The 23,851-nt window shown below is 38.4% G+C and overlaps 1 protein-coding gene across 2 annotated transcripts; it reads right to left on the reverse strand.

Moving 5' to 3' along the window:
- Positions 1-2,956: 2,956 nt before the first annotated feature.
- wdr55 (WD repeat domain 55) lies at positions 2,957-23,549 on the reverse strand. 2 transcript variants are annotated; one of them, XM_017493341.3, is made up of 8 exons: positions 22,745-23,549; positions 10,222-10,361; positions 9,670-9,758; positions 9,472-9,559; positions 8,634-8,813; positions 7,383-7,482; positions 6,991-7,160; positions 2,957-3,742 (listed from the first exon to the last, which is right to left on the reverse strand). In XM_017493341.3, exons 1-8 carry the CDS (start codon positions 22,814-22,816, stop codon positions 3,400-3,402), a joined length of 1,182 nt encoding a protein of 393 aa, XP_017348830.1. In that variant the 5' UTR covers positions 22,817-23,549; the 3' UTR covers positions 2,957-3,399. The 2 variants fall into 2 exon arrangements, with proteins under 2 accessions (XP_017348830.1, XP_017348829.1); XM_017493340.3 differs by having other exon boundaries at positions 9,658-9,758; positions 22,745-23,542.
- Between the last annotated feature and the right edge of the window lie 302 nt (positions 23,550-23,851).

The following is a 23,851-nucleotide window of genomic DNA, read 5'->3' on the forward strand; positions in this document are numbered from 1 at the left end:
GGGACCACATCATAGAGGAGTCCAGCAGCCCCTGGTCCAGCCCCATCGTCGTCGTGCCAAAGCCAGACGGAAGCATGCGGCTGTGCAACGACTTCCGGAGATTGAACCAGGTGTCCGAGTTCGATAGCTACCCCCTCCCCAGAGTGGACGACCTCGTCGAAAAGGCTAGGGAGGGCCCGGTTCATATCCACCTTGGACCTGACCAAGGGCTTCTGGCAAGTTGCGCTAGCGCCGGAGGCCAGACCCAAGACGGCCTTCAGCACGGCCACCGGCCACTGGCAGTACCGGGTTCTCCCTTTTGGGCTACACGGGGCCCCCGCCACGTTCCAGCGGTTGATGGACATCCTCCTGCGGCCCCACCACACGTTTGCCGCTGCCTACCTGGACGACGTAGTCATCCACTCCTCCACATGGGCCGACCACCTGTTCCATCTTAGGGAGGTCCTGAGGGCGCTCCGGGAGGCCGGCCTGACGGCCAACCCCAAGAAGTGCCACCTAGGGCTGACTGAGGCCCAGTACCTGGGGTACCGCATTGGCCGGGGAATGCTGAAGCCACAGGCGAAGAAAATCGAGGCCGGAAAGGATTACCCTCGTCCCACGTCAAAGAAACAGGTACGGGCCTTTTTGGGGTTGGTACTACCGGAGATTCGTGCCTAACTTCTCTGCTGTAGCTTCCCCCCTCTCAGATCTCACGAAAAAGGGTCAGCCAGACCGGGTCAGGTGGTCAGCCGATGCAGAGAGGGCCTTCCAGGCCCTGAAAGGGGCCCTCACCAGCGCGCCGGTACTGCGTAATCCGGACTTCGACCTCCCATTCACCGTGCACACTGATGCGTCCGAGACCGGGCTTGGCGCCGTCCTCTCGCAAACCTTCGACGGGGAAGAACACCCGGTCCTCTACATCAGCCGGAAGTTATCCCCTGCGGAGAAGAAGTACGCAGCCGTCGAGCGAGAGGCCCTGGCGATAAAGTGGGCCATCGAGGAGCTGCGGTACTACCTGGCTGGCCGGCACTTCGTCCTCATAACGGACCACGCCCCCCTGCAGTGGATGGCCAAAGCCAAGGACACAAACGCCCGGGTAACACGCTGGTTTCTCGCCTTACAAGACTTCTCATTCCAGGTTAAGCACCGGGCGGGGGCCCAGCATGGCAACGCAGATGGGCTCTCGCGACGAGACGCACTCTGGGCCCATCACCGAGCGGCAGTAGGCTCGGAGCTGGGGGGGGGGGGGTACTGTCGCGACAGACCAACAGCCGGCGCACATGAGAAGAAAGGCGCTCCTTCCCCAACTGCCGCACCGGCACGAAGCGGACAGCCTCGTGCCAAACACACCAGCAGCCGGAAGGACCGTCACGGCGGGGCGGGGCTGTTGATGCTATGCCGGCCGGTGATTGGGGAGTCAGGCGGGAAAAATCCACCACTCAGGCGACAGAGGAGGAGGATAAAAGGGCGCGCTTCCGGCCATACAGGAAGAGAAAGACCGACGGTGATGAAACAGAATCTGTGTGTGCTCTCCAGCGGCCTACAGACACGCAACGCGGAGCACCCCGGTAATATTGATCCACACCGACCACTAACCTCTCTCCCTCTCTCGTCTCTCTCTCTCTCCCTCCGAAGGTGTGAGCGCAGACGAGGCCACCGGGCGGTGAAAACACACACACCGGTAGATGACGGCACGGAAGGACACGCCCTCAAGAAGGTCACGCGACAGCCACACCCCCGTGGACCCCCCCACGCACTCACACACTGCGTTAAAATAAAACACCCTTAACCCCTGCATTCCGTCTCTTGTGGGTCTGTGCTTTGCCCTTCCCCTGAGCTAACTCCCTACAAAATATTTATATATATATTTATATATATATTTATATATATATATATATATATATATATATATATATATATATATATATATATATATATATATATATATATATATATTTATATTTATATTTATATTTATATATATATATATATATATATATATATATATATATATATACACACATACACACACACACACATATAAAACACACACACACACTAGGGATGTCACGATACCAAAAATCTAGTAGTCGGTACCGATAAAGTTGATACCAAGGTGTGGTTTAAAAAAAATAAATAAATAAAATAACATTTTAAAAATAAACTTAAAACCTCCTGGAGAACATCCTCCTCTGGCTAATACTGGCAGAGAGAGAGAGAGAGGGATATTTTAGTTATCAAATACTGTCTGCCAATGACTAATAAAACAGTGCTAAGTGCTAAAAAAAAAAAGTGCTAAAGTGCACTCCTAAATGTGCGCACACACACACACACACACACACCTTATACTCTGAATGCAAGCATTAGTTTAAATTAACTGATATGGTGGCAGGCCAAAAAGATTTATTAAAAGCATTAACATTTCAATAATTATTAGTGACATTAGGCTACATTTTGCTGACAGGACACAGGCTGAATGGCTATGCATGGTGGCCCATAAGGAGGTAGTTTTTAACATTGCAATGCTTTAGCTTCGTTAACAAATAACTGGCTATCACAAACATTACAAGGAGCATAACGTTAGCTGGTTTCACAGCCACAATGCCAGCTGCCTCAAACAAACATAACATAGGAGGTGTTTCCTCGCTTTGTTTGAAATGAACGATAGCATCGGCTGCACACCGGCAACCAATGCTACCTTTCCTCTCAACAAGTCAGGGCGGAGCTAAACTCATCACCATCTTCTGTAGTTTTTCCCGTGTGCTTGTAGGCATTCTTCTTCTTTACCACTTGTGGACCGACTAAAACACTTGCGCGTATTTGCAACCTCAGTATCTTCATTATCTACGTTACTGCAGAAAAACAAGTACAGTCACGGTTTAAGAATTTTTGTACCGACTTGGTACCGAAGTATCGGTTGTCGTGACATCCCTAATACACACACACACACACACACACACACACACACACACATATATATATATATATATTTTATTATTTATATATATTTATATAGTACAATTAGCAAGAAGTGTGCACACAGTTTAAAAGTACCAGCGTTTTTGTTGTAGCAAAGACGGTCCACCACCATATAATAATATATGATCCGTGATGGTCCTTTTCCCACTTATGGACATGCAAAACAGTAGACAGGCTACAGCCAGTGACTGTATATCTGTACAGTGCACCTGTAAAATGGCCTTGTAGAGGGTAGCTACAAGACAAATGTAAACATACATGATTATATCCACTCAATATATGCACATACTGAATAATGCACCCTGAAGTGTGCTTTGATTTTTTTTTGCAGCTAGATTCTTTCTGGTGCAAACTGGTACAGTAGTTCGGGATAGATAATACAGATTTTAAAAAACACATGGCTAATGCAATTAACAGCAACTTTAACACATAAAATGCCTTTCAGTTTCTTTCACTGTCCCCATCATCCTCTTCATCACTGTCCTCCGCCTCTTCTGTTGTTCCATTTGCGTCGTTTATGTCAAGTAGTCCAGAGAAAAAGTCTCCTACTCCGTGAAATGCTTTATTGTTAAGTGCTTTGAGATGGCCATCTTTTTTCTTCTGCTGTCGGTAATCACTGACCCTCATGGCAGAGAGTCCTGAAATGTCCCAGAACTTGATGAGCTGGTCATGAGCACAGCTGGCAAGAAAGCGTTTGTCCCACGAGCAAGCAATTTCCTCGATAGGTTCACCAATGTGCTGCCCTACACTGCCAACAACCCGATTGGGCAAGATATTGACAGCTCTGTAAAAGAGGGAACGTATTATAATCCATATATCGAAGGCAAAAAAAAAAAAAAAAAAAGCACAGTGTGGACAAAATGTGCACCATACAATTAACACTCTTGTAACAACAACAAAAAAAATTGTACATAGGCTAAACATTCTGATTATGGCAACTACTGTTTTTCAATGTCTGCATGCTGGTATAATTCTTTCGTAGGTTTGTAAGTTTTGTGTATTTATCCTATGTGAAGATAAATTTTCAGTCAAGCATTCATCACAAAACAAGGACTTTTTAAGCACCAAAATTAGATTTAAGGACATTAAAAGAGACATGTAATGTGAAGGTCCCTCAATATTTGGACATTGACAAAGTTGTTATTTTAGATGTCTACCATAGTACATTGGAGTTTATTTTAAATGATGAATATAAGCTCAAAGCAGATTGTCAGTTTTACATTGAGGGTATTGACATCCAAATTGGGGTATAAAGATAAGACAATGGGACAGAAAATTATCCAAACCTCTGGTGTTACAGTACTGTGCCAAAGTTTTTTCACATGCAAAGAAATGCAGTAGAGCAAAGATGCCTTCAAAATAATGAAATCAAATGGTTCTACTGTTTTTTTTAATACCATAAAGAGCAGTAAACAATAGTAACTGAAAGAAAGTCAATATTTGGTGCGACAAAAAATAAAAATAAATATAGTAGTCTCTGGTACAATTTGTGCAGTTTTATAAGGACATTACTTGGTACGTTTTATTGAGCATCTTGCTGAACCAGCCACAGTTCTTCTAGAGACTTTGACTGTCACACTTGCTTCTTATTTTTTCAGCAAAACCCAACAGCCTTCATTGTGTTTTTTGTCTGAAAAGTGGTCTCTTATGTAATATGCTGCTTTCTTTAATGACATACAAACATTTTTCTGTAACATTTAATTTTGTACTAGATACCTAATGTTTGGGAATCTAAAAATTTTTTGTACTGACTTGATAATGTAGAAGTAATAAAATAAAATAAAAAAATCTATAACAAAGTTTGTACTAAAAAATGGTGCCCAAAACCTTTGTACAGTACTGCATCTGTTATCACAAAAACATGTTCCTTTCAAACACATCAAATTTGAAAATGGTTCAGGACATTCATAACCTCCTTTTTCATATATTTTGTTGTTGTGTGATAATTGCATGCTCCATGAATGTGTAATCCCCCTGTATTTTTCAAAGGTACATGGAACTCAACATCGAGGTCATCTTTGGTGTTATATGCATTGTAAAATAATTCTTGGAACTTTGGAGTACATTCTGTGAATGCATAGCACAACAGGTTCATGATCTAGGCATTTTATGAACATGCTAAAAGTTCCCAAATGTGCAGGCCACCCCAGGACATCCCTTTGAACAACAACCAATGAGCATTACTGAATCAGGAGAGTCAGGAACACTGAGGTGCCTCATTATACCATTATACCTCAGTTTAAACCCGGAATCTCACAAACATCTGTGAATTGGGCATTCGATTTCCATCCACCTGGCTCACTGGTCATCAACTTCAGAGTTGTTTTCAACTCTTAATTCTGACTGAACTTTGAACCTTCATTGAAGATAGCAATCATGCACAATGAGTCAAATAAGCATTGTCTATGATCTCTGGACATGCTGGCTCAACTTTCAGTGGAGAAGTTCCACTGAAAACTATCCACACAGAGCCAAAAGCTTTTATCTGTGATCCCTGGATATGGAGATGAGATACTACATCTAGATGTTAAGCATGATTACTACTTAACTGTGCCACACTGTTTCTCTGCACTCTCTTTTGATGCCCCGACTTTGCTGATGTCACTTCACAGTTCAGAGCCAAAGACACCATCAGACATAGCTATAAAGCTTCTCCACCTACCTTTTAAACCATAGTTAGCTAGAATTAGTACATTAAGTAGATCCACTCTTGCCCATTTCACATAAGATACAAACAGCTGCCTGTGTATGTCTGCCATTAAGCTTATTTCCACTCATTATCCAATCATCCATCAATTACTTTCACTATATTTCTATACATTTTCAATTGCCTTGTATTTTGTATTACATTGATTGAATAACTTATTTATTATTATTAAGCTTTTTGCTTTACCTGTTTATTTCTTGTCACAGATTATTGATGTATGTAATCAATAATGTATATAATTGATGTAAATCAAATATCCTGCAGATACTAGGCAAATCTTATACATTTATAATTGTTAGTTTGTCTGATTATTTTTGGTTCTTAAAGGGGGGGGGGGGGGATAAAGAGTGCTGTAATACCTATACGGTTTACCCAGTTTGGATGTAAATACTCTCAAATTTTAAGATGAATGCACTTAATGCTCAATCATTATTTAATTTCAACTTCAATACACTTTGGTAAACAGCTAAAATAAAAACTCTCAATGTTTAAATATTTATGGTCATGACTTATTTTTATGACATATTGCACATTTTAAAATGTTTAAAATAAACTTTTAAAATGTATTCAAATAAAAAGAATACAGAAATACCCACACTCAAACAAGTAACAGCTGAGGATGAGTTAAGTGGTTTAGGCAAAGCTAAACTGTTACAAATTATTTAGTTTAAAAATTCTTATAAACAGACAACCATTTGTTAATACTTAAGAATGCCCTTTGTTGTTCTTTGTTGGTTACTACAAAGTACCTCCATCATTAATCACTGTAACTAACACAAACTACTATTCCCTCGAATGACCTTATAAATGTAAATTTCCAGAGTAGCCACACACAGTGCTCTAAAGCTGTGCTATGAAAGTGGTGATGTTTTTTGTTGTTTTATTTTTTTAACATGCCTTGGAGCTTCACTATCAAGCTTGACATCTATTAGGTGATGACATTATGTGGCTTAAAAGTTTTATACAGTTTAATTGTCATTAGTTTGTAGCTTGCTATTTTTTGTGAAAAACCAAAAACCTAGTGCAACATAAAAATTAATATAATGATAGACTAGTTCATTAAATATAGTTTTAAAAATTGGGGGACATCAAACTTGGCCAAAATAGCTTAGAAAGGAGAAGAGGAATCTATCTGAGCTATGAAATAGTAATAAATAAGTTTAGTAACTTTGGCTTCCCATCTCAGAAAACAGGACCATAAACTGGGAAGAAAATAGTAAAAGAAATGCATTATTGTGATTTCTAGGAAGTCAGCAGTTTACATGCTATTTATTTGCTTCGGTTTTGTATACTGCAGTATTTTGTCCCTCTGCATGTCCCCTTACCTGATGACTCCATCCATAGAGGCAGTACACAATATGCTGTCTGTAATTGGTACGATGCAGTCCACAGACTCTGCCTGGAGGGCAAATCGATCACTAGTTGCTCCGAATCCATTCCAGTTGAAAACATAGAGCATCCCTTCGCTGGAGCCACACACCACTTTTCGGCCATGCTGTGATTCATGAAAATAAATTAGACAGATGAAGCCATCAAGTTTGTTTCTTCTTAAACATGATCCTACTACCATTATGCTTATGTTTAGATGTTAGATGTTAATGTTTATGTTGCTTTTTCATGAGCTACAGCCAACATATATGCGTGGTCCACATTGAACTGGTGAAAATGACATTGACTCTAACTGGAAAAATTAATTAAGAAGTGCGTGTGTGTGTACCTTCATAATGGACATAGAAGTGAGATCTCCATCCTGGATTTCAGAGAGCAGTTCAAATCCTCTCCTCTTTAAATTGATCACACCCATAGTTCCATCACCACTAAAGACAACAACCCAATAAATAAGGCAAAATCAACAGAGAAATAAAAGAGACCTGATTTGAAGAACACCATTTTGTGACATCTGGAGAGACATATTTTGAAGTAATTTAGGCAAATATTAAAACTGAGAGGATACAGAATCTGTTCAGAGGCGAGCAGGGTAATATAAGTTATAAGAGACTGTTTATATCAGATTCAGAAAGACTAACAACATCTTTACTAAATATATATTAACATACACTTTCATTTTTGTTACTTGTGATAACGAGCCTGTGAAAACTAACCCGCTAAATGTCTACTTGCTATAAATAAAATGTCAGGTTTTTTTTTTTTTTTTTAAATTATAACTGTTAATAGATTAATAGATTATCATGATCTCTCTCTTTTTTGGCACAAAGAAGTCCAGAAATACAAATGATGGGCCTTTATCAGGATGGATATAATCGGATATTTTTGTAAATTGTTAAGAAATTTGGCATCCATGAATATCTTGTAAATTCTGATAAACTTTTTGCATCCTACTTATGCTCCTGAGTTAGTGCAAATGTTTATGAGTAAGACGACTAACTATTATGAACCTAAACTGATCAACTTCAAATCATATAAATTGCATGGTTAACTGCACTTTTATATACAGATTATGCTATATTGTAAATTTAATCAGCCTAGTCATTTCAATTATACATCTATTTAATTACCCTTTTGTCAAAAACAGCTGTTTCAAATAAATTAAAGAAAGATTAAATTTGACCAGTCATTCAGTTGAGAAGTAGATTTTGCCCTTTTCAAGTTTATTCATGTTTATTTGCATAGACATGACTCATAACTTCTACTTCTGCCTTTGAGAAAATCTATTTTGCTGTTTAATCATCATTTTAGTGCTGTGAGCTTAATCATTTATGAAGTTTTATGGGTGTCACCAAATACAAATCAGCTGTGCTGTACATATGTCTGGTAATTTATGGGTGATTGGCATTCATCAGCATGCATGTGAATATGAAGAAAAATAGTGCTTCCAAATCTTTTGTAAATTCAGCAGAAATTTTTCGATTTGGCTTCAGTAAACATTTGCACACAACTTTATTAAAAGATTGATAAAATGAGGCCCATTCCATTTTTAAAGTGTGTTTCTTTGCTATTAACTCAGTACCTGGACGTAAGTAAAGTCCTCTTTGCTGGATCAGCAGCTATGTCACTGATGTAGTCCTCATGGTGTTTCAGGGACATGAATGAAGTGCTTTTTCTCATGTCCCACACTTTCAACGTGCCCTCATCATCCCCAGTGGCAACCACATTCTCATCAACTACCAGCAAGGCGTTAATAGGCTTGCTAGACAGAAAAATCAAGTAAGTTTACAGTACGAGTGCTGAGCCTATGACCCCAACATCCAAATTGTTTTGTTTGTTTGTTTTAGAGGGCCTTGAATTATAGGCCTATGACTACTAAATTCATTAAATCATTACTGTAAAATAGTGCAAAATACAGTTTTGCCATCCTTTTTAGCATGATCAAAAAGTGGCTAGAAGTCTCAAGGTGACATTATAAAGTAATATGCATATTCTCTGATTCAATGTTAGCATTTTGCCAATTACAAACTAGGGCATATGAGAAAGCATTATTTTCTGAACACACTTAGAAGAGAAGAGAGTAGAGTTGATTATAGATTATAATTTTCTTCTTGTATTTTAAAATTATCTAAATGGGCAGAGCTAAATGGTCCAAATTGCAATTTGGTTCATACTGTGACAACAAATCAGTAGAACAATTTTGTTTCTAAGACAATGGTTCTTGAGATATCTACTAAAATGTAAAATTGTGTTCTGTAGCACCACCATTACACTGATCAGGCTCATCTCTCTTGACTGAGTACAGGAAGGGAATGCTACTTGTTGATTAAGTTTCATGCCTCCAAGTTTACAATTTTATCTGCATGATTTTTTAAGGAAGAATTTTTTGGAAGTTACAGACTCTGCAAATAACACAATACCTGTGAGCTTTAGGAATGCGCTTAACAAGTTTTCCAGCCACTACATCCATGATGTGAACAGCCTTGTCTTTGGATACACTAAATAATTCTGGAAGAGAGAAAGGAACGTATAGGAACAAATCATCAGTACAGCATAGCATACAACAAACAAAGCTGAATTTTTTTTTTTTTTAAAAACAGGCAGACTTTCTCCATCACTTGAGAAGGCAACACTTCTGCAGGACTTCAGGTGATGTCCAGATGACCACAGCTCTTTGTTCTCCCCTTCATTGCAAGAGTATCTGTATCTGCAATGTAGGAAGGGCATTTAAGTGTCAGTAAAAGTTTTCAAACATTTTCAGCAGTTTAATTCTAATTAAAAGGGGGTAACTTTATTAACATAGTAGTTTAGTACATGGCTGTATCAGTACTGTTTTTAACATGCATTACAATCTTGACGGAAAAAAAAAGAGAGAACCAAAAAGGCCTGTAAGGGTTCTTTAAACAGTTTTAGCTTAGTAAAAAAATCCTACTTGGAAGCATTCCCTCAAGGAAACCCTCTAATGAAGGGTTCAACATGGAAGCTTTAGTGTTACAAAATACACAATCCCTGTAATCAGTCTAATCATCTGTTAAAACAAAAGTAAGCAGTTAGTGCTCTTTAATTTCTGCTAAACTGCACTTGCTGAATACTTTAAGAACAAGTGGCTTCAGATGTTCCATAAACAGCACAAGTCATATATCACCATGTCTGATTTAAAAGAAACACACAAATATATGTCTCCATCAACATCTCCAGCAGCAAGGATATCTTCTTTAGGATGGAATGCCAGCGAATTAATGATAGCCTCTTGCTTGATGTCTTCCGGAGTCTCTCGGATCTTCTGGGTTTGAGGTTTGGATGTTTCTTCCTAACATGGGACAGAAGACCAATGAGTACATTATGAGGCAAATATTTTTACTCCTCATTATAATTAAGAAAACAAGCAGGACACACTGCCAGTTTTTAATACTGCGTACTGTGTGCAGCAGGGCACGGCAGCTCTCTCTCCCGTACTTACTTTGACTCTTTCTTTACAACTTTTTTACTTTTATTACTATGTTTCATTACTTCAGCACCGCTACAATAGATTGTAGCTTGTACTATTTATTGTGTAAATTGGATTACCAGTCTAGCTGTTTAACAACGTGCAAGACAAAGGACACCACAATCAAGACAAAGAATGCCACAACCACCAAACAACCTCCCGCCATGTCCTCAAATGTACCCATTCACATCTCCAAGATGGCTGTTCCCTTTCACACCAAGGCTACCCCCTCCTCCACAGGCCTCCCAGCAGCACCACCAGATCAGGGTATGACAGCCACAGCCTGCCTCTTCTCATCAGCAGACAACACAAAGACAGAACATATCACATCACTACAATTCATACACCTATGAAAACAGCATTGCCACCACCATCACCACCACCACCCCATCCCCATATCCGCAGTCATCACAATCACGACCAGCCACGTGAAACAGCAGCTCAGCCGGCTGACATCATTGCTTTGTGTTCGTGGAATGTGTCGTTTTGAGCATTCCTAATCACCCCGCCTTTCACCCTCACTCTCTCGGTTCTTCTTCTCTTATAATCTGGTAAAATAGACGTCCTTAGTTCTTATATCACTCGAACATACATAATAGATATTTTGATTTTATGTGAGACTTGTTCCAATTGATATTCATCATTCTTTATCAATATTTCTGTGTGTATATATACACACACACACTGTTTTCTATTAAACATTCTATTACTGAATGATGTTGTCTGTGTGAGTTCTTCCCGAGCTGGGACGAGAGGAAATCAGCCAGTGCAGGGTCCAAATTCTGGTTCTGTGACTGGTATCAGACGAAGAACTTAACAGTCAGGCTGCAAGGCTGCTTGTCAGACATGATGACTAGCAACACAGGCGCACCACAGGGAACTGTACAGTCACTGTTCTGGTTCCTATACACCTCTGGCTTCTGCTTCAATTCAGGAATGTTCCATCAACAGAAGTTCTCGGATGACTCCTCCATTGTTGGGTGTATCACAGAGACCTTATTGAAAGCTTCAAAGGATGGTGTGACAACAACCACCTTCAGCTCAACATTGTGAAAACCAAGGAGCTGGTGATGGACTTCCATCGCAGCAAGTGGCCCCCCACCCCTGTCACCATAAGGAGGAAGGGAGTGGAGAAAGTGGACACCTGTAAGTTCCTAGGGGTGCAAGTCAAAAACAAATTGAACTGGTCAAACACTACTGAGGCCCTCTATGGGAAAGGACAGAGCAGGATGTTCTTTCTGAGGAGGCTCAGGTCCTTTAACATGTGCACTAGGCTGAAGCCTAGTGGTGGCTATTGTTATCTTCTTGGCTATGGTGTGCTGGTGAGGTGGCATTGGGATTTGTGGTGCCAACAAACTGAGCAGGCTGGTGAGGAAAGATAGCTTTGTGGGGGATGGAACTGGACAGTGTGGAGGAAGTGACTGAAGAGAATAAAAAGGAAGCTGAAAGCTATCATGGACAAGCCTTCTCATCCTCTTTATGCTAAGCTGAGGATGCTCAGTTAGTTAGTTACAGTTACATTTGTATAGCGCTTTTCTAGACACTGAAAGCGCTTTACATAACATGGGGGGATCTCTTCAACCACCACTAGGGATGACACGGTTATCGGTTTCTGGATACACCACGTTAAAATTCCCAGATGGTTACCATGTCACATTTAATTATCATTAAAACCGGGTGCGATTATCGTCATTTGTACAACTTGCGGTAAAAGCTGTCCACACACACCCAGCAGGTTGGAAATTCTCCCGAGCACTGATTTTTATTACTATAAAATAAGCAAACCGGTGCCACAGGTTTCAAGTACGTCAAATATAAAACTTGAGATGATTTCAGTATGTGCATCAGCACCTTTTGTACATTTCCAGCACATTTTAACAATACCGTGATAATACTGATAATCCGTTACATACCGTTATATCTCTAACCACTAGTGTGTAGCATCCATCTGGATGATGCAACGGCAGCCATAGTGTGCCAGAACGGCAACTATTAGTGGAGAGGAGAGAGTGAAGTAGCCAATTCAGAGATTGGAATTATTAGGGGGCCATGACAGAGAAGGACCATTGGGGGAATTTCACCAGGACATTGGGGTATACCCCTACTCTTTTATGATGTGTCCTGGGATTTTTATTGACCACAGAGAGTCAGTACCTCGGTTTAACGTTTCATCCGAAACATGGTGCTGTTTTTACAGTATAGTCACTATAATGGGGCATTAGGCCCCACACAGAACACAGGGTGAGCACCTCCTGCTGGCCTCAATAATACCACTTTCAGCAGCAACTTTAGTTTTCCCCAGGAGGTCTCTCATCCAGGTACTGGGTTAGGGTTAGGCAGACTGAACCCTGCTTAGCTTCAGTAAGAAACCAAGTGAGAACTGCAGGGAGATATGGCTCTGGAATATGCTCAGGAGCAGGTTCAGCCACATTATGCATCTTTTAAAATAAATAAGGACGTTCAGTCAGGAGAGGAATGCGGATGTTTGGTGTGTCTGTGATCGTGTGGTGATGATTAAGTAACGAATGTTTTCTTAGTGCTTAAGTGAACTCAATGATTGTTTATACTGTGTACGAGTGAAATAAGTGAGTAATTGAAATGAAGCATTTTTCTTAAGAAGTGTTCCTATGGTTGTGTTTAGGTATGCTATTGTGTTGTCCCATTCCTGTTTTGCCTTATATGTTGTGGCTTAGTGTACGCCTTATTTGGATATATTACAACCAATTGTAAATAGGTATTTTCTTGGTATCGCGAAAGCTGTAGGGGTTGACTGCCATTTATTTTGAGTCACTCTCTTTTCAATCTGCAAGGGAGTTATGTTTGACTCTGTATTTTATTTCGAAGTACCTTTTCTGTTGTTCGGTTATTTAAATTGATACGGGTCAAGATAGCACCTGTTTTGTTTATTATTTTGGCCTTCCCCAGCCCTGAAGAGATTTGCTTGTCTTGGGATTATTTCATTCTTGTCACTATTAAATTGGCAAAGAGATCAAAGATTTGAACGAAACATGTGTCAACCTCATTATTATGATTGTTAGTTATGTTATTACTTTTTATGTTACACCTCAACCCTCGGGGTCATAACATTTGTCCTTAAGTTTCCTTTTGGTTTTATGTCTTATTGCATACTGCCAAAAATACGGGTTAATATTATAGTCATCATGCGTGCCAATGAAATATTTGTATCATAATGACTAACTGTAGGTTAACTGCTATATGTGATGCTTGCTTTATTTTACCTTTCACTTCTGCACAACTACAAGGACAGTGGGAAAGTTTTCCTTTAGCTCAACCGGTACAGAACTGCTAGAGGATGCTGTTAGCAACACCATCGTCATGGGTTAAATTCCCAGGGAGCACCACACACTCATTAAATGTACAATTTTCATATTCCTCAAGTCATTTTGGAAAAAGAGTCTGCTAAATGACTTGTATTTATGAACTCCACAAATGTAGGACAGTGATGTTAATTCTAACATAAAGAGTATTCCTAGCACTCATTATGAAGGGAAATAAGTATTGGAAGTGCCAACATTTTTTTCAGTAAATATATTTCCAATGAGGTTCTTCACATGAAATTTTCACCATAAATCAGTATTAACTCAAGAAATCCACAAATATAAAGAATTCCCAATATTAAAAAAGTCCATAAATAAAGTTGTGTGTAATAAAGTGGAATGACACAAGAAAAAAGTATTTAACACGCTAAGTGAAATTTATTTAATACTGATACACACATATATGAATATATATACATATATTACCAGTTTGATATTCAGTAATGAAGCAGAAATGCTTTTGTTTGTGGTGAGTGAATGTGAGCCTAACAGGAGGTTTTTTTAGAATTCAGTCAATGTGAATTAATAACATTCAATAAGTTAAGAAATCTTACTTTAATCTTCAGAATTTAGTTAATGTTCATTTGGGTAATGTGTTTTCTGTTTATGAGACCAGTTACTGTGAAACAACTTGTTGAAATGGACAGAATAATACATATTTGCATTTCTTTCAGAATTGTGGAATTATTTATAATTAATTGAAAAGGAGGCATAAAATCGATATTACTCTGTATAATTGGTTATCAGTATCGGCTGAGAAATTTAGTCGGTTCATATATTTTTTATATATATATATATATATATATATATATATATATATATATATATATATATATATATATATATATATATATATATATATATAAATCTATCTTTTGCAACAATAAAATTTATTTTAACATATAATTCTATGTAAGATAACTTATCACCATCTCTGACATCAAGTATAAATGTAAAGCTACTGAATTTACCCCCTAGTATATAGTTTAACCTTTTACTGTTCTCTACTTTGGCAATTTAGTTATATTTTACAGCTATCAAAGCATCAACTTCTACTTCTTTTTGCAAAAAAGGGTTACAATGTCATCCATATCTAGACGGTTAGCTATTCATCTCTATGTGAAAAGCAACACAAAAGAAACATGCAGCAGTGGAGTCAGTGAGTCACCAGCTTGATGCAGTTATTGCAAGGGATATGCAACCAAATAAGTTTTATTTACTTTAAGACTTAGTGTTCCATTATTTTTGCTCACATAAAAATTGGGTGGTCTGCCACAAAAGGTTCTAAGTTAACACACATACATTCATGTGAAAAAATAAGTACACCCCATGGAAAGTGTTGGCTTTTTTTTTTTTTAAACATATTTGAACAAGCAAACATTTGATCATCTTTGAAACAGCCTCAACCATAGCACCAATATGTAATAACCACCTCTTTCCCCCCAGCTTTACAGATTCCACAATCTCTTTGTGGGAAAAGAAGGGTCTGAAATGCTTTGAGGATCTTTTCATTAATAATGTGTTTGCAAACTTTTCTGAGTTGTCCTCGTCATTCAGTCTGCCTCCGTATCACCTATTCCATTTCTTTCAAATTAGGTATTGTGTCTCCTCCCTATTCGCTGGTTTTCCCTCCTTACCTACAAAGTCTGCATGGGAAGAGGTGTTCAAGCTGAATCCTCTTAAGGGTGGCATTATCTCACGGATATATGCAATGATCTGGTCACAAGACGATTTTTACAATATCAAAACCATTAGTACTTGGGAAGGGGAATTGGGCCTGGAGCTTGAGGATGATTACTGGGGCAGAGCATTAGATAATATACGTACCACCACTTCCTGTGCTAGACTTAGTTTCATACAATCCAGCCAAAAAAAGCAGTAACTTTGTTAATGTCAGACAGTACATACTGTATGATGAATGAGTAAGTTTGAAAAGTGAAAATGAGTAATCTATGTACATCCTTACAAATGAATGTAATTAGGGCTGCAACTATCGATTATTTTCGTAATCAATTAATCTGCTGATTTTTTTTTTTTGATAAATTGTGTAAAAAAATAATTCAGGTGTTGTTTCCTATTGCCAAATGTATAAAGATGCTTATCAGATCAGGCTTGTACTTGAGGTTTGTAAAAAAAAAAAAAAAAAAAAAAAATTTCATTTGAGACAATACTACGTTTCTGAAATACATACACTACGCACCATGTAATCTACTGTCTAGTGTAAGTGTACAGTACATCAATTGGGACACAACTTTGGCTTGTACTCTCCGATGCATGTTTTTGGAACAGAAGTAATGCAATGAGCCATGCACAGACCAAATAATCGATAATGAGATTCACTGACCACATAACCATTTATCGATTTTATCGTTTAGTTATTGCAGCTCTAAATGTAATGTACACTTCATCATGCAGAGGTAGGCTTGGAAAGATCTGATAAGTGCAGCCCACTAGAAAATGTATACAAATAAATATTTTAAAACCGAACTTAAAACAATATAGATTCATAAAAAAAAAATCAGAATGTAAACCACTATACTTTCAAATACGTTATTTGAACCAGTTAAAATGTTTCATGTAGATAACTTCGAGCAATTAACACCATTCTACACATGGATCCTGCCTTGATTGACAGGTGACAGTGGGAGAGTTTTTTTTTACTGCACAGACGGCACACACAGCCAAAGCGAGGAGAGAAAAGGAGACAGAAAAAAATAGAAAAAGCCTAAATTATAATTATATATTATAATTAATTGTTTGAAAGAGTGAAACCAAAAGTTGAAATAATACTACTGCCAGTTGGAGTGCTGAGGAACTTCGGTTTGTAGTTTTATCCAACGTGAAACTCGGCGAGTTAAGTTTAGAGTTAATTAGGTGCTGAGTGCTATGCTAAGCGAATACAGCTATGACGCAGCATGTTGCATTTCTTGGTTCTTCTCTTTCATTTAGCCATGCGAGTTATATTCAGTTGTGTCAAGTGTTAGTTGTTAACATGTTTCAATGCACGTAGCTTTTGCTCCATTTTATTTGAATTGTATAAAAAGGATACTGGCTGTAATTTATAATTTAAAATACTTAAACCGTGGTGTGTAATATGTTTTGTACATAGATTTCATTTTGTTTAATTTTGACACTGTTTATACAGGTCAGGTTTTTTTTTTATTCCATGGGAAGAAGTTTACAACAATTTTTCAACAGTTTGATGGCGAGCCACCCAACCAGAACCACTGTGTCTTGAAGGACGGTATTTTTTATTTTATATTATTTTGGTTTTTCTGGAAAGGACTACAAATGAAAATACTCTAGAGAAGTACCTTCATTCAGAGTAAAAGTAATTGCAAAGACATTGAAAAAGACATTTTAATTCTGGATGTGATTTTATTTTATTTCAGTTTTGTTATATTCCATGTATGTATATATTTTATCTTAGAATTAACTTAGAGGGTGCACCCAAGAGTATTATATATGTATTGTACATGTTTAATTTCTCTCACTCTAAATTGTATATAAATCATTCTATATTTACCTTATCAGTTGTGCCGTCACTGTTATTGTTTCAATCCACTACCTCCCACGTACCCTTTAGTCTTCTGATATCTGGTTTACACATCATCTATATAGTACATATTTAATATATGCTGCATAAGCATCTTTATACATTTGGAAATAGGAAACAACACTGAAGAAAAAAGTTTTACTGTAGAAAATGTGATCAACTGTTGATCAAATGATCAACACACCTAAATAACCAAGTTATGAAAATAAAGAATTTTTTTTAGAATTTTAGTCATTTTCACCAACAGTGAAACTGAACGAGTGGTGCAAGGCAAATATGTCAAAGTTAGGCCACTGCAAGCAACCAGAACAGCTTTATTCCTCATTGGAAAATATTCTACAAGTGTCTAGAAAAGTGGAGGGATGAACACCATTCTTCAAAAGATATTCCCAGCGCTGTCTAACATGTTGGTCCAAAATTCTCCCATAAGTGTTCAATTGGGATTAGATTTGGTGCATGTGAAGGCCATAACATTATTTACATCATGAAAAAGTATTTGCCTATTGTTTCTACTGTTGCATATTTGTCACACTTGTTTCAGATCTTCAAACAAAATGTAATATAAGGGAAAGACAACCTAAGCAAACACAAATGATAGTTTTTAAATGAGCGTTTAATTTCTTACACACTCAGACTTCATTACTGGCAGTCCTTCTGAATCTAAACATCACTTAAATAGAACCTTTTCATCAAAGTAAGTAGGCTAAAAAGGTCTCAACAATCATTTTTAGCATAGGGGGAAAAAAAAATCCATTAGAGAAGTTGATTTTGACCATGGCGTGACTTGGTGCTAGATGGGTTGGTCTGAATATTTCTATAACTGCTGATCTTCTGGGATTTTCACACACAATAGTCTCTAGAGTTTTCTCAGAATGGTACAATAAAGAAAAACATCCAGTGAGTGGCAGTTCTGTGGATGGAAATGTCTTGTTCATGAGAGAGGTCAACAGAGAATGTCCAGACTGGTTTGAGCTGACAGAAACGCTACAGTAACTAAGATAACCACTCTGTACAATTGTTGTGAGCAGAAAAGCATCTCAGAATGTGCAACATGCCAAACTTTGAGGCAGATGGGCTACAACAGCAGAAGACCACATCGAGTTCCACTTCTGTCAACCAAGATCAGCTGAGGCTGCCATGGGCACAGGTTCACCAAAACTGCACAGTTGAATCTTGATTTCTGCTGTGGAGCACAGCTGGTAGGGTCAGAATTTGGTGCCAACAGCATGAATCCATGCACCCAACCTGCCTTCTGTCAACATTCCAGGCTGGTGGAGGTGGTGTAATGGTGTAGGGAATGTTTTCTTGGCACACTTTGGGCTCGTTAAAACCAATCAATCATTGCTTGAATGCCACAGCCCACTTGAGTATTGTTGCTGACCATGTGCATCTCTTCATGTCCACAATTTACCCATCGTCAAATGGCTACTTCCAGCATGAAAATGCACCATGTCACAAAGCAAGTCATCTCAAACTGGTTGCATGAACATGACAGTGAGTTCACTGTTCTTAAATGGCCTTCCCAGTCACCGGATCTGAATCCAATTAGGGCTGCAACTAACTTGCGATTATTTTCATAATCGATTAGTTGGCCGGTTATTTTCCCCCGGTTAATCGGATAGTGGGCAAACTTTCAGTACCATTTTGTTCGTATATTTAAAATAAAATTACTTTTTATGGATGCACAAAAGGCACTGAATTAAACTACAGTCCTAAATTAATAATAAAAACTCCCTATCACTGCACCTTATGATTTCTGTTACTCACTGTCTTTAGGCATATTGTTTTTCTTCTGTTTACTTTTGAGCAGTGTTTTAATTAGACATTACAGATCTTACTTGCTCTCCCACTGTGTATCACCGTGCGTGAGGAGCAACGTGGCCTTGTTACTAATATATCACTTCCGTTATAATAAACGACAGAATTTACACTGCAAGCGCAAATACAGCATATACTGACAATAAACTTAAATTAAACTAAACCTTTTAAGCAACTTGCACCAGTTTCCCCAAACCCTTACACAGTGGATTGTTTAGGATATAAAATAAGTTTGTGCTCATACATCACTGTTTGATCTCCGCTGTGTTTAATATAAAATCCCCTGCCTTAGAGGACTTTCTTCCTCAGTCTCTTGATGATTTCGGCTCCGTCTGATGGTGAGGTCATGTTGGGAATAAAATGCAACGTCGACATAAACAGTAAACTGAAGAAAGTTTTTTCGAATTGTTGGTGACTCTGGGTGTCTGCAATTCTAGCGTGCATATGACGTCATGCGCCATCAACTAGGAAACGGCTTATACTTCCGGTTAGTAAAAAAATCCAAAGTGTTCCATTTGAGATGATATTACCTTTCTAAAATTCACACACTAGATGTTAGAGTACAACATTTGGGACACAACTTTAGTATTTACTCTCCGAAGCGTGTTTTCGGAAGAATGAGTAAATGGGACCCGTGCCCATTTACTAACTAATCGATAATCAGATTCGTCGATTTTCATAATTGATTATTATCGATTAGTTGTTGCAGCTCTAAATCCAATAGAACACCTTTGGGATGTGGATGAATGGGAGATTCACAACATGAAAGTGCACCTGAAAAATCTGCAGGAATTGCATGATGCAAACATGTCAACATGGAACAGAAACTTAAAGGAATGTTTCCAACATTTTGTGGAATCCATGACAAGAAGAATTGAAGCTGTTTTGAGGGCAAAGGGAGGCCCTATACAGTATTAGTATAGTATTCTTAATAAAGTGATCGGTGAGTGTATATCAGTCTGCAAAGGGTTGCAAAGTGACTTCTAAGGCTCTGGGACTCCAGCACACCACACAGAGTCATTATCTATGAAAAGAGAAAACATGGAGCAGTGTTGAATCTTCCCAGTGGCCTACCAAAATTCCTCCAAGAGGTCAACAACAACTCATCCAGGAAGTCACAAAAGAACCCAGAAGAACATCTAAGGAACTTCAGGCCTTGTTTGCCTCAGTTATGCATTCATGTTTCCACTATTAAAAAGAGAGGTGCATAAAAGCTTGCTTTACATTTGCCCAAAAAGATACACTTGATGAATCCCAAGTCTTTTGGGATAATGTTCTGTGGACTGATGAGTCGAACATGGAACATTTAGAATACATTAGTCTAGAGCTGCAACAACTAATCGATAAAATCAATAATAATAGATTATAAAAATCTGTGTCAACGAATCTCATTATGAATTAGTTGGTTTGTGTGCGGCACGGGGTAGATTTACTCATTACGTTATTTCTGTACTGAAAACATGCTTCGGAGAGAAAATACTAAACTTGTGTCCCAAATTAAGTATTGTACACTTACACTATGCACTCTGCACTACCATCTAGTGTGTGGATTTTAGAAAGGTAATATCATCTAAAATGGAACACTAGCGTTTTGTTTTGTTTTTTTTTTACTAACTGGAAGTATATGCCGCTTCCTACATGACTTCACACGCATGTAATGCAACGGCACTAGCTTTAGCCTAATACCCAGAATCATGACATCCTTTTCTCTCAATGACCATCAGACGGAGGTGAAATCGTCAAAAAAATCGTGAAAAAAAAAGTGCGACCTCCAAGTTCTCTAAGGCAGTGGAGCATTTTATATTAAACACCGCAGAGAAGATTTATAAACTTTATAAAGCGGAGTTTGTGTAGCACCAGTACGACAGTGATGCCGTCACGAGTTGCTTAAAGGTTTATTTTAACTTAAGTTTATTGACATTATATGCTGTATCAGTGTAACTTATGCTCTTTATTATAACAGAAGTGATCTATTAGTAACGAAGCTGCGTTGTTCCTTACGTGCAGTGTAGACGCGGTGATACAGAGTGTAGCGAGAATAAGATCTGTAATGTCTAATTAAAACAAAAGTATTTATGCATTTTTTTATGGCACTGAATTACACTACGGTCTTAAATTAATAATATATATTATGATGTGTGTGTGTGTGTATTGGGTTATTTTCAGTCTTATATCAGTCTTCAGACAAACAGTTGTGTAAGGTTTTAGTCTGAAGTTTATATTTGTAACACTCAGTTTGTGGATTTTAAGTAAACGAAAAAAATGGTACTGAAAGCTTGCTCCGCCCCATCCGATTAATAAAAAAAAATAATCTGCCAATTTATGGATTATGGAAAATAATCATTAGTTGCAACCCTACATTAGTCCCATCAGATCTGGCAATATAGCATTCTACAATAAAAAACATCATGCCATAATGGACAGAACCATGACAATCTGAAGCTCAGTAGCAGCTGGCTTATGCAGTAAGACATCAACCTCTAGTAAAAGAGCAAGTTCACCTATGAATGGCTCAAAATAAACAAAATTAAGGGCTAGTCAAAGTCAAGACTTAAACCTCATTGAGATGTTGTGGCAGAACCTCAAATGGGCAGTACATGCTTTAAAAACTCCCCAATGTGGTTGAATTAAAGCAATTCTGCAAATAAGTGTGGGCCAAATTCATTCACAGTGAGGGGAAAGACTGATCTCCAGTTATTGGAAGCATTTAGTTGCAGCTGTTGATGCTAAAATAACACAACCAGTTAAGTATAGGGGGCAATTACATTTTCCGATGGGTCATGTGTCTTGCAGGACACTTTTCCTTCAATAAAAGAAATGATAAATTAAAAACTGTTTTTCATTTCCTCATGTTCTCCTTGTCTTATATTCAATTTTGTATCAGAAGCTGAAAACATTTAGCGTGACAAATCTACAAAAACAGTGGAAATCGGGAGGGGACAAATACTTTTTCAAACTCATCAAACCATTCAGTGAGCCCTGCACAGGGCAGGCAGGAAGAGGTCACTCCCATCAGAATACAAATGTTTCATCATAAGATTAAAAAAAAAAAAAAAAAAAAAAAAAATTCCACCTTTTTCCAGTTTTCCCCTTTAATTTGTCATCCGTCTATATGAACACAAAATAGTTCTTGTAAATAAAACACGTCATGAATATAAATACAAGCGTAATATATAGCAGCGAGAAACAGCGATGATACGTTCCCTGCGGATAATAGACGCGTTTAGCCAAAAAGAGCCCGCGGTATTCAACAACAATACACAGTTGGTTGCTCTCAATTTTCAGTGGACACCTAGTGCATTTCATAGGGTGCAGATTACTTCATAATATGATGCCAAATTTAGTATAGTTGTGTAAGCACACACACATTTGTGATTACCCTTATTCTATATTGCTAGTCGTATATTGCACATCTTCAGACTTAAGTAGCAGCATGGGGCGTGTACATACATTATAGTGTTGTTAAGAATCAATTAAACTGACTAAAAACTTACATTTTCTTCTAAAACGCTGAGCATTTCTTCCTCTAGTGAAATCTCGTGTTTCAGCTCTGCAGTCGCCATCATTTTTCTTCTTCTTCTTCTACTAATGACGGTTGACAAACCAACTTAAGGTGCATTACCGCCACCTACTGGACTGGAGTGTGGGCAGTAGATTGGCTGTCTTTACTGCACAGCTACCACAACGTGTGTCTTTATTTTCTGGTTTGTAGCTCTTCCTTTCACCAGACACTTTCTTTATTGCTTCCGCATACGTTATTCCTTGCAATGTCTTCACTCGTTGCACTTCCACTGCCTTCTTGCTGGCTTCACAGCCACGGTAAGCTGAGCTGTGCTCTCCTCCACAATTGCAGCATTTCAGCTTTATTCCTTCTCCACACTACCCATACTCATGTTCGCCTGCACATCTACCACATCTCTGTTTGCCCTTACATATTGCTGCTACATGGCCATATTTTTGGCATTTAAAGCATCTCAGTGGTGGAGGAATATATGGTCTGATCTCACAGCTCATATATCCTATGTACACCTTACTTGGCAGTCTAGATTCGTCAAACTTAATCATCACAGACAAGCTGTCACATTTCTCCCCATTTCTAGTTGTTTTAAGACCTTTTGCTTCTAGTACTTTTGCCCCTGAGACATTGTCTTTTATTTGTTCCACTGTAACACCTGTAGGTATCTCTGAGATGACTCCTCAAACCCATTTTTTATATCCAAACAATGAACACTCTTACCATCTATTTTATTCAGTTGCATGGCTTTCCCTTGCTGGGCTTTATTTCTACAACTAATCAGTAGTGATCCACTTCTCAATATTTTGGCACTTTTGACCTCACCCAGTAGTTTGTCTATCGATTTTGTTAGCTGAACAGAATTCCACTCACCAAGCGTTGTCTCTTCTTGAGATAATTGTATAATTACTTTGTGTCCCTCTTCCTGTTTTGTTGCTAAGCTAACACTTTGCTCGCTGTCTGCTTCCCCATTGTAAGACATTCTCTTTTCCATTTTTTTTTTCGTTTTCTCGATCGTACTATGTTCCATACACTCCTATCTCTCCCGCCATCTTCTTCAAACCCCATGTCACTTCCTGCCCAGTCA

Source organism: Ictalurus punctatus, chromosome 18 (genome assembly GCF_001660625.3).
Source record: "Ictalurus punctatus breed USDA103 chromosome 18, Coco_2.0, whole genome shotgun sequence".
Classification (NCBI taxonomy): domain Eukaryota; kingdom Metazoa; phylum Chordata; class Actinopteri; order Siluriformes; family Ictaluridae; genus Ictalurus; species Ictalurus punctatus.